The 15,751-nt window shown below is 38.4% G+C and overlaps 1 protein-coding gene across 3 annotated transcripts; it reads right to left on the minus strand.

The window, feature by feature from the left end:
* Positions 1–717: 717 nt before the first annotated feature.
* On the minus strand, positions 718–13,712 carry dync1li2 (dynein, cytoplasmic 1, light intermediate chain 2). 3 transcript variants are annotated; one of them, XM_055045215.1, is made up of 13 exons: positions 13,530–13,712; positions 12,694–12,767; positions 12,119–12,235; positions 11,780–12,010; positions 8,126–8,286; positions 7,372–7,465; positions 7,088–7,223; positions 6,820–6,931; positions 6,665–6,724; positions 6,321–6,365; positions 6,133–6,247; positions 5,237–5,362; positions 718–3,989 (listed from the first exon to the last, which is right to left on the minus strand). In XM_055045215.1, the coding sequence occupies exons 1-13, from the start codon at positions 13,613–13,615 to the stop codon at positions 3,880–3,882; spliced, it is 1,467 nt and encodes a 488-aa protein (XP_054901190.1). In that variant the 5' UTR covers positions 13,616–13,712; the 3' UTR covers positions 718–3,879. The 3 variants fall into 3 exon arrangements, with proteins under 3 accessions (XP_054901190.1, XP_054901191.1, XP_054901189.1); XM_055045216.1 differs by having other exon boundaries at positions 718–3,984; positions 5,237–5,365; XM_055045214.1 differs by having other exon boundaries at positions 5,237–5,365.
* Positions 13,713–15,751: the final 2,039 nt, after the last annotated feature.

The raw sequence follows: 15,751 nt of genomic DNA on the forward strand, positions 1-15,751 counted from the left end.
GTCTCAAGTTTCTTATTGAAGTTCAGTTTGCTGGCGCTTTTCTGCCATCTCCTGGTGAAAGCAGGTATTACAAACCTGAAACCAGAACGCCGATAATGTCCTTTAAAATACTATGTAAATGTGAAACATCATGTCAAACAAGAAATCAGTCTTTGCACATTTACTGTCCGGTTATTATCGACTTGTTTAAATTGTATACATAAATAAAAATAGGTCCATTGGGGCGGAGTTTTGTTTGCAAAAAGGAAAATAAGTATTTACTTGTCCCACTCCCAACCTGGAGAGGTCTGTAATTTTCATTCTTAAGTTAGACATTAAATCATATAATTTTGAGATAATTGAAATATAGATATATTTGACCTGCTGGTTTGTAGGTGATCAATTTATTTTGTGCAATGAAATGCACACTGGTTATTTACAAACAATTAGATTTTTGGGGGATTTTGTGCAATTTTTGGATGCTGTCTCACACAGTTGATGTGTACCTATGATGACAATTGCAGACCTCTCCGTGCTTAAGATATTTGAAAAATTATTTCCCCCACTATTTACGAACTGTAGTTAAAACATGATACAAAAATATTAAAACCGCATAGAAATGTGCTTAGATTTGACTGGATATGTACATTTAAATGATCTATTGTAGATGGATTTTCTTACAAAGCACTAGCTTTGTAAGAAAAATATAAACTAAAACACAAAAGTCAGACAGATACATAGGATTCTTGGTTTTATTGAAGCCAGGGGTTTGATAAACATTTTCCTTATCGTTGTCAGCATAAGAAGCTAGGATCCACATGGCAGCTTAGAGGCTACAGAATTGTGTTAAAGACAATGTACAATCAACCTTCTGAATTACTCCAGACACAAAAGAGCCGGCCATGTGCTTAAAAATGTCTCGATATCTTAAATATAAAAGGACTGGAAGCAGAAGCTCGTAGTCTCGCATAGATGTAGACAGTCAATAGTGGTTGAAGGCCATTCAGTTAGGATGTGACAAGGCAGCCGATTCCCGCTCACATCCGAGTACAAAAGTTAATTTCGGTATTTTATTCAAATCAATCGACCAAAGCGACATCCGATCTTCAACACAGAAGAAGCACGACACTGGAAAGACACTGGAGAGACACTGAACACGAGTGGCTTCATTTCAGCAAAGTGCCTAAATGAAGCTGATGTGGCTGTGTGTCGTCAAAACAAATCAGGGGGGCCGGTCAGGGCAGAGGCATTTTAAACTGAAAATTCAGAAAGGCAAAACCATTGAGAAAAAAAAAAAAACATGCTTAGTTTGACAGTAAACACAAAGGACAAATGTTGAGCAAAGATCCGAACAATTGATCAACTACCAGCAGACTTACAAGAAATGTCCTATAACTCCACATTATTCTTGCATAATACTAATAATGCTGCCCTTTTCAAATTCTGACAATTTCCTCACTCATTTTTCTGAAAGGGGAATTCACTCATATTTTTAGATATACCAAAAATGAGAGCTAAGAAACTTCTATAAATATCCAAGGAGAAGTGCTTATTAAACATGTCCGCTGCTTCTGGTTGATTACAAATTGTGCTTCATCCAGTCCAACTACGGAGAAGAAAATAACCTTAAAAGCTTCATCTTTAGCAAAGCAAATGCAAAGTAGATCATTCTGATCATTTTAGACGCTGCTAAAACAAGCCTGTTGACCAATGTAGATACATTTTTTTAAATGTCCGTTACACTTTTTGAAAATAGTAAATTCAGAGATAAACCCTGTGTGCCAAAAATTACTTTTTAAGTGGTTTACAAAATTTATCCCTAACCTACAGCAGCAAAATACTGTAGAACCCATTACTCCCCACCCCCCAAAAAATGATAGATGCAGTTGATCAGATGAAACTTTTTCTACCACTTTGTAGGGCATTAATAAAAGTTGAAAGGCAGGTCTGATGAGTGGAATGAAAGAGCTTCATGCAGGAGTAGCACAAAAAAAGGCCACTGGTTAATCTAATGGAAGACATACAAATGCAGAAAGTAAAGACTACTAAGCATCTTTGGTTACATGTTCCAGTTCCCATCGGTTCGTTCCTCCCTTCACCTCACTTGAATAGCAATCAGCTGCTGTCCCCAGACTACTTCTATAAAAGCCACTCCACACTAGATATTATCCATAGGATTAAGCAGGGCCTTGAATTACGAGGTTGCGCTAACAATTTTGTATTATGGTATCAAGCAACAACTTACAGACTTTATGATATGGTACAGTATACCTGCTGCAAGTTAAAACTTCAAAACAGTAATGACAGAAAACAATCAAGCAACCCCTTAAGGACACGCAAAGTTAGGATCTTTCCTTTGAAGGCAAGGGGGGCCTAGTGTAGCGAACTAGGTTGCACGTTGAAGGCAAAAGGTCGTCGTTTAAATGGGCACCAAAGCAACAAAAACAAAACAAAACAAAAACCCCCCAAGTGAACCACCAGGTTTCCTACAGGGATGCGTTTGTTTCTCCACAGACTTCACTTAGAAAACAGGAATGTTTTAAACCGACATGCAAAGTACAGCGTGAAGAAAATGTGAAACCAGAGGAGAACAAGTGCCGTCTAACACCGAACAATAAGATATCTTTTGTTTTATTCAAACCACAGCATAGAACTGAATGTGTTGGCTGAAATGAAGTGGTTTCAGCCAAAGTCGCTCTCACTGCTTTCCTTCTTGATATAAGCAGCCAGTGCACTTGAAGGCAATTACTCTGTTAAACGTTATTAAAGAGGCCACAACTTATTTCAGAAAAAATAAAAAAAGTCCAAAAGCTTACCAAAAAAAAAAAAAAACATGAAAAAATAAATTAATTGTGGGACAAAGCAAAAAAAACAAAAGCCCTAGAACCAGTGGTGCTACAGTGCATTTCCTCTAGTGTAGACAAGCACCTCAACTACGACACAAACGGCTAACTGTGCGAGGCACTTAGGAGTTATAGTAGGAAAGATGCTGCCCAACCCCTTCCCAAAATATACAAACCTTTACCTAAAAAAGCAACGCAGCTGCAACCTCTAAGCCCTTCAACAAAAATTCCATCCAGTCTCATTTAGTCAAAGGAGCTATTCTCAATATTTGGACAGAAATGCATTTTGTACAAAATTAAATTAACCTGAATATTGCTGTGATGCTTTTATAACTACAGAATCCTTCGAGATGAGCGAGGGCAAATGATATGCTATCAGCTGTGTGGACATGTCGTATTAGTGTCTTGATGTCAGTGACATTTTAACATGTTACAGATAAATGTTTCCTTAAACCAAGAAATGGTGCAGAAAATAAAATAAAAAGGAAGAACTTTGTATAAATACATCAGTATCATATCCAACATTTTTTTTTTACATATGTTTTGCAAGTTTTTCAATTACACTTCCTAACATCTCATGTTTAAATATCTTTCCAATCGCTACCAAAGATTCTTCCGTGAGATAAGCTGAACCAGGGGCCAGGAGGCCGAGTGTGTTTTCACTCTTCAAAGTCCGTGAGGACAGTGTTTTATCCCAGAGACGGAGGGGCCTGCAGCCCAGATCCTCAGACTGGCTGCCGGGGAGAGAGTTACACACATTTCCAAAAGCTAACATCCCTCACAAAATAGCATTTACAGTTGAAGAGAAGACAGAAATAAAGCCAAGCCTTTCGGCACTTCCTCATCTCACTAAGAGATCCGTCTGTGTTATCGCTCATCCCATCTCACCATCTGATCGCATTGGAAGCTCATTTGGTGAAACCGACAGTGTGTGCTGACTGATACAGGCGTTGGGAATTTGGTCATTTTTTTTTTCTTTTCTGTTTATGCTCACATGTACATGTATTTTTTTTTCCAGAGTATTAACGCGGTGGACGACGCAGCCGTTTTGTTGCCTTCACGCTTCGTTCTCTGTTGGCGGTATGTTGTTAGCTGAAACCACGGAGTCTTGCTTGCGAGTCATCCGGTCCAACTCGGCCTGGACGTCAGTCAAACCCGGCTTCTGCCCTTGAGAAAAAGGAAAGAGAGACAAAACCCAAAAGTAATCTCCTGTAGCGTCTGTGTTTTCATGAAAAACAAAAGCAAATTTCCTATCATCAGAAAGATGATTTAGAGTTTGAATGGGGATGCGGTACAATGATAGTGATTGGCAACTCATCAACACCCATGCAAAACTTATAAAAAACACAATATGTACTCATGCACTACTTCTTTTAGCTTGCTCTCAGATGTTAGCAGTGCTCAGAGCGAGAGCAAAACATACACAAGTGATCTGAGGCAGCAAGGAGTTATGCAGTGATTTTAGTCATATCGCAGTGTTTGACTCCATTATTTTAGAAAAATGGAAAAATAAAAACAATAAAATGGAAGAGGGCTGAAAATGCAGCAACTTAGTGAGTTCAACCGGCTAAAAAACAAAAGGTGGATTAGTTGAGCAGGACTTATTAGTTTCCATGCACAAACCAGATGTTTTCAATGGATACAGGCCTGTCCCTTCAGCAGTCAGAAGTCGAGTCAAAGTTGACACCTTTTCATTTGTCCTGATTTAACCATCTTACTCAGGCTGGAGGCATAAAACTTCAGACAGCAGAGCGACTCACAGCTTCAAAGAACAAGATTCCCTCATTCCGCTGTTACTGTACAGCGGAATGCTTTGTATCCCATACAGCACGATATCTTGCTAATTGAACTGTATTGTCATATGTTGCTAATAAAACACGCTTTCCCCCCGTTCCTTAGTGAAGACATTTTTTGGCCGCGCAGCAGAATGAGTGGAGATTTGAAGACGACGTGTTTTCAGGACATCTTTCCATAAAATTTAACCCAATAATTCACTATTAAAGCAGTTATTGAGGTACTTTACTCGGTCCCTGATGTACGCTCCAAAGAGTTACAGCTACTTGAGTTACTTGCAAAAAAAAAAAAAAAAAAAAAACAAAGGATAAGTAAAACTCCACCACATGTTTTACTTTTATTTAAAAGTAGTGCTGCTCTTAATAGGTGATAATTTTTGGCTGCTCTACCCACCTCTGCTCTAGTTTCTAGTTTAGTATCAGCAAGATGAAAAACCAGTTAAAAAAGTGGCTCAAATGCTATTTCTGGTTAAAAACCAGAACCTCTTTAGACGAAAAGTCTTAATTTTGTCAACATTCAAAAGTGACAACTGCAAACTGTAAGAGAAGAAGTTACAACAAAAACAGTAAAATTCCAGAAATAAACAAAGAGATGTTCAGCACTGGAGTGATGGATTGTACCTGTTTTCTTGGCAGATCCTTGCACTCCAGCTCCGACTGCTCCAGATCCTGGGCTTCCTGGAGATCCAGTCTTTTTACTCAACAGACTGTTGAAGAAGTTGGCCAGCACTCCTTCATTAGCAGCCCCTGCTGCAACAGAAATGTTTCTGCATTACAGCAGAGTCTCCGCATTTTGACCTGACGAAAGCTGGAATCCTCCACATTTATACACGTTATATTATTACCGTTTGAAGTTATAACGTTAAACTGAACCAAATGTTTATTTTTTGATTCCAAATATTGACCATTTACTTCTTTAGCTTATATTCATTGTGTTTTATTTATATGGAATGCCATTTTCCGAGCTAAGGAGAAATATCAGAAATTTCTACAATCAAACAAGACAATTGTAAAACTGGGATTTCTGCAGCTTTTATTAGGCAAAATTCAAGACTAAAACATTTTAAGAAACATGTAATTTAAGATCTGCCAGAATTTTTGGAAATAAGTCAAATGATTTATTTAGTTACATGTTTGGTAAGTACAGTCAAATATAATGTTCAACTTATATTGAACAGGTGTCTTTTTTTTGTTTCAAGCATCTTGGACATATGCTCTGGATAACTATTTAGATTCACCTTTCAAGCCAGATTTTCCTACTGGGCTCTTTATTGAAGATCCTTAATTCCTCCAAATGCTGTGCCAGAATCACAACATTTTAAACTGTTGATTGCTGTTCAGGGAAACATGTTAAAATTTCAGCATAGGAAATATACGACTTATGAGGGAAAATTTGGAGATATTCAAATCTGAAGATCCCTTTTCAAGGTCTCTGACAAACTCCTTCCACTGTCGCCCTGTGAAAATGGCGATAAAATTATCCTTTTAGTAATGAGAAAAAAACACCACACACTAACCTTTCATGTTAGGGTCAGGCTTTTTGACAGAGGCCATTGGTGAGCTGGATACACTTGGCTGGCCAGCACGACCCGCCGGCCTGGGGGACGATGACATCGTCCTTCCAGGAGATTCCTAAAAAGAGATTAGTTGGTCAGTCCGGAAAATAAAAGCACAGCAAACATAGGTGGGACTTTCAGACACTCACTGTTGCTCCTCTGGTTGGTGTTGCTGGCTGCTTTGCTAGCAAAGACTGCAGGGAACAGAAATAGGAATTATTGGCTTCCAACAACCACTGATGCATCTGCATTCATGACTGTTTCATGTGAGACACAGAAGGGAGAAGTGAAGGAAACTCATTTTAAAAATATTTTTTTCTCCTGACTGCTTCCTGCTTTATGTGTCCTTAAAAAGGGAAGTATGTGTGGCAATACTCAATGGACAAAATATGATAAAATTATGAGTGGATACAAAGTGAGCATGATGCGATGTGGGCTGCAATGTTTAAGTAAAAATGTAAATGTCGAATACAAAGAATGAGCTGAAGCTCACCTGCTGCTTCATCAGGAATACCTGCTCATCCTCCGCATTTATCTCTTTGTCATGAACCAACTAAAAGAGAAAAGAAAGTCATAAAATCTGTTACGACATCTTGTGCTTTTATTGTCCTGACTGACCAGTCATTGCGCCAGTTTGCTCTCCCGTACCTTTCGTACTGGAGGTTTCGTGATGAAATCTTCAAATGGGTCATCCGGTCTGACCGTTGTGAGGTTTTCATGCAAAATCCCAATTTTCTTCTCATTATCCCATCCAGACGGACTGAGAACAAAAGGAGAAGTTTGTTTACATGCGGGAAGAAAAATGAGGGGTGTAAAGAATTTGGTAGCAAATAATCCAATTTCACTTTAAATGACTGATAAAATGAGCAGCTGTACAACAGTGATCAACAGGCAAACAATCACATCCCTCACTTACATGAACACTGCATCTTTCTCCACCACTAAGGCGGGTGTGACAAATTGAAAGTCATACAGCTTGTGTACTATGTATTTGTAAAGCAGATCCAGGTTCTTCTCCTCTTTGACAGAAGTGTAGATCAGCCCAGCGCCATCTGTTGAATTTAGTTAGGGAAGCTAATGACAAAAAACAAAGTGTCATGAAGAGTCCCATATAAAGCAACTTACAGCCACCACCTAAAAAAAAAACCTAACTGCATTTAATAGAGAAATTGGAATCATTAACCAATACAACAAGGATACATTGTAAGCTGAATCGTCTGATGCAGGACTGGATGAAATCAAAGTGCTCATCTCGGAAGTCGTGCTCCTTCTCTAATACGCTGATGGCATCACACTGAATGAAGTTAAACAGAGATGGATGGAAATAAAAGGCATTAGAGGTGGAGCACACAGAATCCTTAAAGGCATTCTCCCTTCAGTCCTCAAAAAACACAACTTCCAACATCTCAGGGCCTCAAAAACATGTTTTTGTTGTGACTTCTTTTCCCCTGATGGTAACTACTTCAGTATACATGTAAATTAGACATTAGGTACCTCTAAGTAAAAACAGCGTGTTGCCGAAAGGACCACATAAAAATGTAAATTAACTGCTAAGGCAACACATGATTTTGTCTATTTTCTATTTGGCCACCCTTGAGTAATTTGGCTTCCTTCAACAATAAAAAAGGGACAAAAGCAATACCAATAATAAGAAGTATGCACTGCTTTCCACTTGCAGCAACCACATGTCTTTTCTGCTAGAAGAATTTATACAAACAAAACATAACAGCAACATTTAGTGCAAGGATAATTCAACAAGTGGTGATTAAATTTTAGTGTTAATGAATGTTTTTTTCTACCTCTGTTTATAAGACTCTTGAGAAAGCTAACATATAAAGTTTGCTAAATGTTTATCGTAGCTTAAAAGCAGTATTGTTAAAAATACAAACATTGTGAAGAGGGCTACGGCAAATCATCTCATTCATGAATATGCACTTTTGAACTGGTTGTTTACCTTTGTGCAAACTATTAGCACTGGAATGCCCAAGTTGTGTGTGAGTGTGTTGTCCCCAAGTGGTAACACAACATCTTCGTCTTCCCCTGATGTTGGGGCACGTCGGGGGGAGGATGAGGTGGCGTCCTCTGGTTCTGTGTACTCTTGAAAGGCTTTCACCACTTGGGAGGGAAAAAAAAAGAAATAAAGTACAAAATTGGTGAACACAGAACTGAAATTAGGCAGTCAGTAACAGACTATTTGAGCTCTCACAGAAGTTCCAGTAGTCTGACGTCTTTATTTCATGCAGTGAAATAAGCTGGCCACAAAACTGGACTGGGTTTCATTTGGGCCTTTAAAGGTTCTGGCTTTGAAAGAATATTTTGCTTAGTTGACTAACTTTTAAGATATTGTCCAAAGAGCCAAATACAAACGCTAAATTTAACTTCTCTTGTTGCGGTTTTTAACTAAAACAGATGTTTTAATTGTGCAAAACTTAAAATTGCTCTAAAATTACTACAAGAGTGCATAAACAACTCATCCAACATCGTAAAGGACCCAAAACAACATCTAAAGCACTGCAGGACTCTTATTTCAGTTGAGTTAATTAGTTTTATCCATAGGGAGCCCATGGATAAAATTCCTGGTTAAGATTAAAAGACCTGCTGGCCAACTAAACACCATAAAGGTCTATCTCACATTTACCAAAACATATATTGATAATGCCTAAAACTTTTGAGAAAATATTGAGTGAACTGAAAAGACTGAAAAGAAAATAACATACTGACAGATTTATTAGTAGTAGCGTGACTGTTAGAGGCTGCATAGCATCTTCAGCACATGAACGTCAACAATTTATGGAAACATGAACTTTGACCTCCTTCAAAAAATTCTGAAGGAAAATGTCAGACAATAGTTTGTGACCTTAAGTTCAGAAACACTTCGGCTGTGAGGAAGGACAATGATCTAAAACTCTCAAAGAAAGAAAGGTGAAGGTGTTTGTGTGCGAAGGACTGAACTAAAATCTGATTGTGACACTGTGGCATGACCTTAAACAGTTCATTCATGCTCAAAACAACCAATTGAGCTAAATTAAAATAATTATGGAAAGAAGTTGTGTAAAAGACTCGCTATTTCCTAATTGTAGTTGTTGCTGCCAAGGGTGGAACAAACACTTTAGTTTTAGGAGGGAATTGCTTTTTAAGAGTACCTTTCCACATACCATGTTTCAGATAGTTTCCCTCAATGAAATGATTTTGATTATTTTTTTTTCCCCTCAATTTACTTGGATTATCATGAACTGAAACATGTGGGCATGGAAAAAAATGGAAAGACACAAAAGGAACTGTCTCACATTTGCCAAAAACGGTTTTGATGATCCCTAAGACTTTTGGAAAAATATTGTTTGAATATTGTCTACATTTGCATGAAATCACACAGCTCTACCCATAACAGACTGAGAATTGGAGAAGAAATTTAGAAATGACATTCATTCCTGTCCTGTCGAGCTGGAAAAGCTGTCCAGATATTTTCAAAGCTGCAGCAGGAGTTTGGGGATGTTGGGGGTTATGAAGCAGGAAGCTTTGGCTTACTTCCTTGGGCGCTTAGAGAATGGAGTTTGGGAAGAGCCCATTAAAAAAGACAAGCTCGTCAGTTTAGGTCAAACTTTTTTTCTATGAACAGGGAATTCTGAACTTCAGACAAGCACTGGTGCTCAAATCACTCTTTAAGCAAATCCTTTATGGAGTTTAGGATTACACACAGCCAGAAAACATGTATAAATAGTACTTACAATTTTGTATCAAGAGCACATGGCTTTTTTTACAAGAGTCGTGGGTTGTGGTTTCAAGGCAAAAGAAATCATGCACTCATTTCTCTCTTAAGGAAATAGTTACTTTGTTTTCAACTTCATTTTATATCATTGAGTATTATTTGAAGGTAGCACAAACTGACAGACTTTGCCCCGTCAAGACTACTTATCTGTTTAACAAATAAAGGTGAGGCCAAACACATCTGTACTCTAATGGAATCTTAGTAACCCATTTAAATACCAAAACAAGAACGCTCATCTGCATTGTCAAAACTGCGCAGCCAGAACATATGCACATGCAGCATTATCAAATATTCTTAAGTTCAAAAATTCCTCCATTATCAGCATAACTGAGCAAAAACGTTGTTTTAGCACACAGTACTGCAGAAAAAGGCTGACCCTGTAATTTGACAAGAGTAGGCCCAAGAAGCCCAACCTACTTTTAGTCACAGCTCTTGAGCAGTCAGAATATCCGGCCCACTGACTGAATTCAAATCCACTCAGTTTACTTCCTTTCCTTGACGTTGCTTTTGGAAAGGGAGGCAACCATGATGCAAGACGTGTGCAAGACTGCCTGGACAAAAGCCCCTGACACACTCTTCCAGACTTCAGCTGGCCCGCCAACATAACTTGGCGTCACCTCTGTGTTACTGACGTGACAATGAAGCTTTATTTTAGAAAATTCACTGGAAGTGCCTGACAAAACACTGAAATTTCACTGTCAAAGAAATGACCACAGTGTTAGTAACTCCAAAGACTGCAACAGTGCAAACTAATACCATCACTGTCCACGATCCGTGAAATTATGGCTCAAGAACTACAGCGGATGAGATTAAGAATGAGTTTGTCCTTCCCTAAGGATGCTCAAAATTAAGAAAATAATAATAACCTGTCAAAATCAGAACCAGCAGTCTCAATGAAAACCTGAAACAGACATCAAATGTGAAAGGCCTAAATATATTTATGACCATTTATGATTAAAATCTTTGAATTGAAGAAAATTCTACATGAAACTACAGAGATGAGAACCAATTCAAAATGTTTAGCTTTAAGTATAATTTGGTCAAACCCTCAACAGCTTCCTCTTTCTATCACACAACTTCCTCACTGCTGTTGTATTACTTATTTAGCATCTAATACACAGAAGAAAAAAAAAAACGTATGTGAATTTTAGTTTCAATTATTAAAATGAAAAAAAAAAAACATTTTGTGTAAGAAATTCTTTTAGACTTTAGAGAAATAGCAAGTTTGAGACTTTGGAAACAAACAAATGTTTGTACAAAATCCCAGAGGCTTAACTAAGTACTCTGAAAAGCAACAATCTTTCCAAACACAAAAGAACAGTTCATAAGTGAGAGATGACCAGATCTAAAATTAACATGAAAACATCTGAGTGCATCACACTCATTGATTTGCAGAACTCGCCTTCAGCGAGGAACACACAGCTGAGGATCATGGGCCTCTCTGATGATGACCTAGAATCAGCCATGACAATGTGTAATGTTATCCAGCATCTGCCTTCCAAAGAGTACATTTACCAAGCTTTCCTTTTTTTTCCTCCCCTTGGCACCCGGTCAGCAAGAAGCCTTACTCTCATTACACAACACTCACATTGCTCCCATCCTCAGATGCTTCAGGCATCTTTGCTGCTGCTTGTTTCACTTATTGGAAAGAATTCCCATAGAAAACTAAACAAAATGCTTTTTTTTTCTATATAGATTTTTTTTTTTTTTTAGCTAACTGCTATTGTTTCCTCTGTCAGTCTGAAGGGGTTTTTTTTTTAAATAAAAATGCCTTATTTCACAATACATCATATTTAATGTTTACATTCTATTTGGGTAGAAAAGGGAAAGATGCCAACTCACTTCTCTGCTCCAGCTCTCTCATGTCCTCCGGAGGAACCTTTAGCTTGTCCACATGGTCACGGAGCACACTGGCCCACTTCTGCATCGACTCCATAATGGTCCAGGGCCGAGACATGTCCACAACGAGCACAGCCAGACAGTCAGGTAGCGACTGAGGTGTGACAGCAAACTTTAGTAGGCCTTTGTGGTACAAGTCTCCATCCAAGATCCACACATTACAGCGAGTCAAGTCTACAGACAAAAGAAAAAGCAGCACAAATCAAGACTTTTCCAATACCTTGGGTGTGATGTTGTGTTGTTTTGGAATGGGTATGGAAAAGTCGAAGCAAGTAAACATACCGTCTCGGTCTTCATCATGGATGCTCAAGTAAAGATATTCCAGTCCTCTCCCCTTCTTGTTGTGTTCAGCTCCTTGTAGTTTGCCCATAAGCGTCGTTTTTCCTGACCCATCTTCACCTGCAAGATGTTTAACCATTGTATCATAATCAGCAGCTGTACTGGAAGAGTAAATATGCCCAGTTGCAATTGGTATTCTCCACTTGGTATTCTCACTCTCTGTCACCCCATAAATTTAAGTAAAAAGTATTTATTGATGTAGAAATGAAAACCTCAAGAGTGAAAATCTTAAAGCAAATCATGGTCTCGTTTGCAGAGATAACAGTGTCAAATATCATCTTTGCTCACTTTTTTTTCTCCACAATTAAGGAATGCTTATTTACAGATGACCCCACCCAACAAAATATCACAAGGCCATTGTTTTTTTAAGTCATGTCATGTCTGATATAACAGATGCAGTGATTCAGCTCTTAAGCACCGCGGATTTTTTAACTGCACTTGTCTCAGGGTTGACAATAAAAAAAAAAAAGAAAAGAAAATACAGCCCAGAAGAAAGATCAGACACAACAAATACTCACCAAATACCAGGATATTTTTTCCTGATGGCAACTTTGAACTCGACCTGGTTGAAACTTCACTAAGTATTGAGGACCTATAAAACAGAAAACGAGTCAAAAACAGGACGGTCTGCATGTCTGTCACGTTGTTCAATGATAAGAGCTCCGTATCTTTCTAACAAAAAAAAACAAAACCGAAAAAAAGTTGAAATCATGACCGTGTTGCCTTCACAAACGGTTCAGTTTATTGACACTTTTGCTGTTCTGGAATGGGAGTCCAGAGACGAGTCCACGACAGCACAAAATCAGGAAATGATCATTTATCACCTCTGACCAGCAGATTGAAAAAGAGCAGACAAGAATCCGAAAATCATTCAAACTGACAAGACCTTAGCATGGTCTGCAGTGATCAATACTACCCAAAAACATGACCAGGTTTTCTTAATCTAGTCGGTTAAGGCTTGTTTGCTAACATTTACAGTCTCCTGTTCAATAGTTGTACCCTCCATAAAGACGCTATTTAGTGTCTAGCGCTTCCACTTGGCTAAACTAACTAAAAGCTCTTAATATTACTAACACCTATGAAACCTGACCGATATGAATGCACTCGCTGTGTACACACAGTCAGAAAAAAAGCCAAGCCTGTTTCGTGAAATGTAGCGGTAGTTATGTGAGCTCACGTTAGCTCGTCTGTTAGCATTCAGGTTCAGTTGCTTGCTAACGCTACCGCTACAAAGCTAGCCGGGCCGGTGTTTGAGAGGGAGCCACCGGCAGTGACAAAGCACAACCGGCGCTGCCCCGTTAGTCCCACGGCGCTCGGTGCCGACAAGAAGCCGTTAAAAGGCACCACGACTTGCCAAAGAGTTTGTCCCTCTTCGTCTTCCTTGTTATTGTCGCCCAGTCCGGCTGCACCCGGGAGCTGTTTCTCCAGAACGGGAGCCATCTTCTCTTTCTACACCCACAAAGGCGAGGCCCTGCTGCTTGGGCACCGCTAGCACCGCCTTCATCCAACCAACCGACTATACGTTACATCCGTTGACTGCGAAGCCGCACGGAGAGCAAGAGGGCACGGCTATTTCTTTCACTATATTAAATAGTTAACCGTTTAACAGGGAATAATAATAATAAAAATAATAAAAATAGTTCCTGCGACATAATAACAGGCATATGCAGGCAAATCAGTATTTCATCTTGAGATGAAATACTGTATGATTTGGCCATATGCCAACAAATGATGTCATTTTTGTTAATCAGCTGATGGCGGATACCTTTTCCATGTTCCCAAGGTTGAATGAGGCCCTAAGCACAAATATATTTGGGGCGCCAGTCAGAACAACCAGATATTTACATGCACGACATAAAAAGTCACCTTTTATCAGTCACTGTCTGACAAGTTAAACCTTTTCTGTTTCAGTTGGTATTATTTTAATTGTTTTTATTTGCACTTTAATAACTTTTTTGCTTATTAATTTATTCATATTTAGAAGTTTACAAGTCCATGGTATTTTGACAACTTGTTTTTGAAACGGTGTAGCTTGTTGCTATTTATTTATTTATTTATTTATTTATTTGTTTATTTATTTGTTTATTTTCATAACCTTCTTGTTATAGCTTGCTGGAATTTTGGTCAATTTCCCTAGCACCAATACATTTAACCAGGAATGAGATCAAAACTTTGTAAGAGCCGCTCCAAACGATTCACTTTGCTGTAACTACAGCAGTGGTCTGAAACTCCAGTCGTTAAAGGCCAGTGTCCTTTAAGGCGTTTTTTTGAGCTTGACTGCATGCTAGTGAGGAAGTTATGCCGATTATTTTAAGTGTGAAGGACAAAGTCGCAGGAATTTGACCCTTTGAGATTACTGCCTTCAAGACATTTGAAACACATTTTTTAGTATTCTTGGCTCATTGCATTTGAAATGTCCAATCCTACCCAAAGTCTTGACTGATGTTTTGTGACTTTGCTTATTTATTTCTTTGACCTTCCTATGCCATCAATTTTGTGGAGTGCACTGGTTCATCCTGCAGTCAGAAGATTTGCTGTGGGTGGTGACCACTAAATGGAAAAGCCAAAAGAGAAGAAGACCAGTCCCTTGAATAGCAAATCCCTCCAAGTGACATGGCGCTGCCATATCACACGCTGTTCTCAAGCTGACTACAGACGGTCCTTTTTCCGCCAAATGTAAGATTGATCTCTATGAATAATAAAAAAAGTCATTTCATCAGAAGACATGTCTCCAAAATTGAACATCTATGTCCCTGAGTGCATATTGCAATCTGCAATCTGGCTTTTTATTTTGCTTTGAGAGGGTTGGTATTATGCGTTTTCCAGCCACATACTGTCATTTTATATCACAATATATTTGAAACTATCTTACCTACAATTATTATAAAAAAATGCTCTATATATATCAACCATTCCTTAGAGCGGTGGACTGAGAAGTTATATGATAAACTCATATCAAGTGCACCTGCAAATCACTATGTTGAGTAGTTTCCTACCTCCAATCCCCTTTAAAGAAAAGGTTTCTTCCTTCTTCAGTGACTTTTCAGCCAGTGTTGGTACTCAACTAATCATCACAAGGTCTTGGAGTTGATCTGAACATTTTGCACCAAAACCTATTCATCTCAGAGATAACTTAATTTTCTAAGTATATGACATATTTTACTCTCAGTGTGCATATGTAACTAAAAGAGAACTGGGATTATTTTATTCTCTGATAAGCAGCAGCTCTTGCGTTCTTTTTGTCACAGGCCGGTTCATGGTTCATAACAAAAATGAGGGCAGGTAAAGATGTAGGCCGATTGAAATAGTTTTATCGTAAAGTATAACCAAAATCCAAGCAAAGATAATAAATTTGTGATATAAGTATGTGAATTTGTTTTGCGTGTGCAGCGATTGACTGCGTGGACATGTATGTGTAAATCTGACTGAATATTTCAACCCTAAGCCAAGTTGATTTCATTTTTATTATTTAAGCTTTATTTCATTTCAATTTATGCATGATCCTTCTCCGTTGCTATGAAACAATAATTAACAAGCAGATGGCGGTGTTTCTGCATTTTGGAACGCAAAGAAAGG

Source organism: Poeciliopsis prolifica, unplaced genomic scaffold (assembly GCF_027474105.1).
Source record: "Poeciliopsis prolifica strain line A6 unplaced genomic scaffold, Auburn_PproV2 SCAFFOLD021, whole genome shotgun sequence".
Lineage (NCBI taxonomy): Eukaryota > Metazoa > Chordata > Actinopteri > Cyprinodontiformes > Poeciliidae > Poeciliopsis > Poeciliopsis prolifica.

Bases quoted from the DNA above. Each gene is read 5' to 3' on its own strand.
- dync1li2 (XM_055045214.1), bottom strand. From the start codon at position 13,615: ATGGCTCCCGTTCTGGAGAAACAGCTCCCGGGTGCAGCCGGACTGGGC. The intron at 6,725-6,819 runs GTACGGGAGAGC...TTTCTCTTTTAG, and splicing joins CGAAACCTCCAGTACGAAAG to TTGGTTCATGACAAAGAGAT. The intron at 5,366-6,132 runs GTTAGTGTGTGG...TTTCTGTTGCAG, and splicing joins GCCTGACCCTAACATGAAAG to CAGGGGCTGCTAATGAAGGA.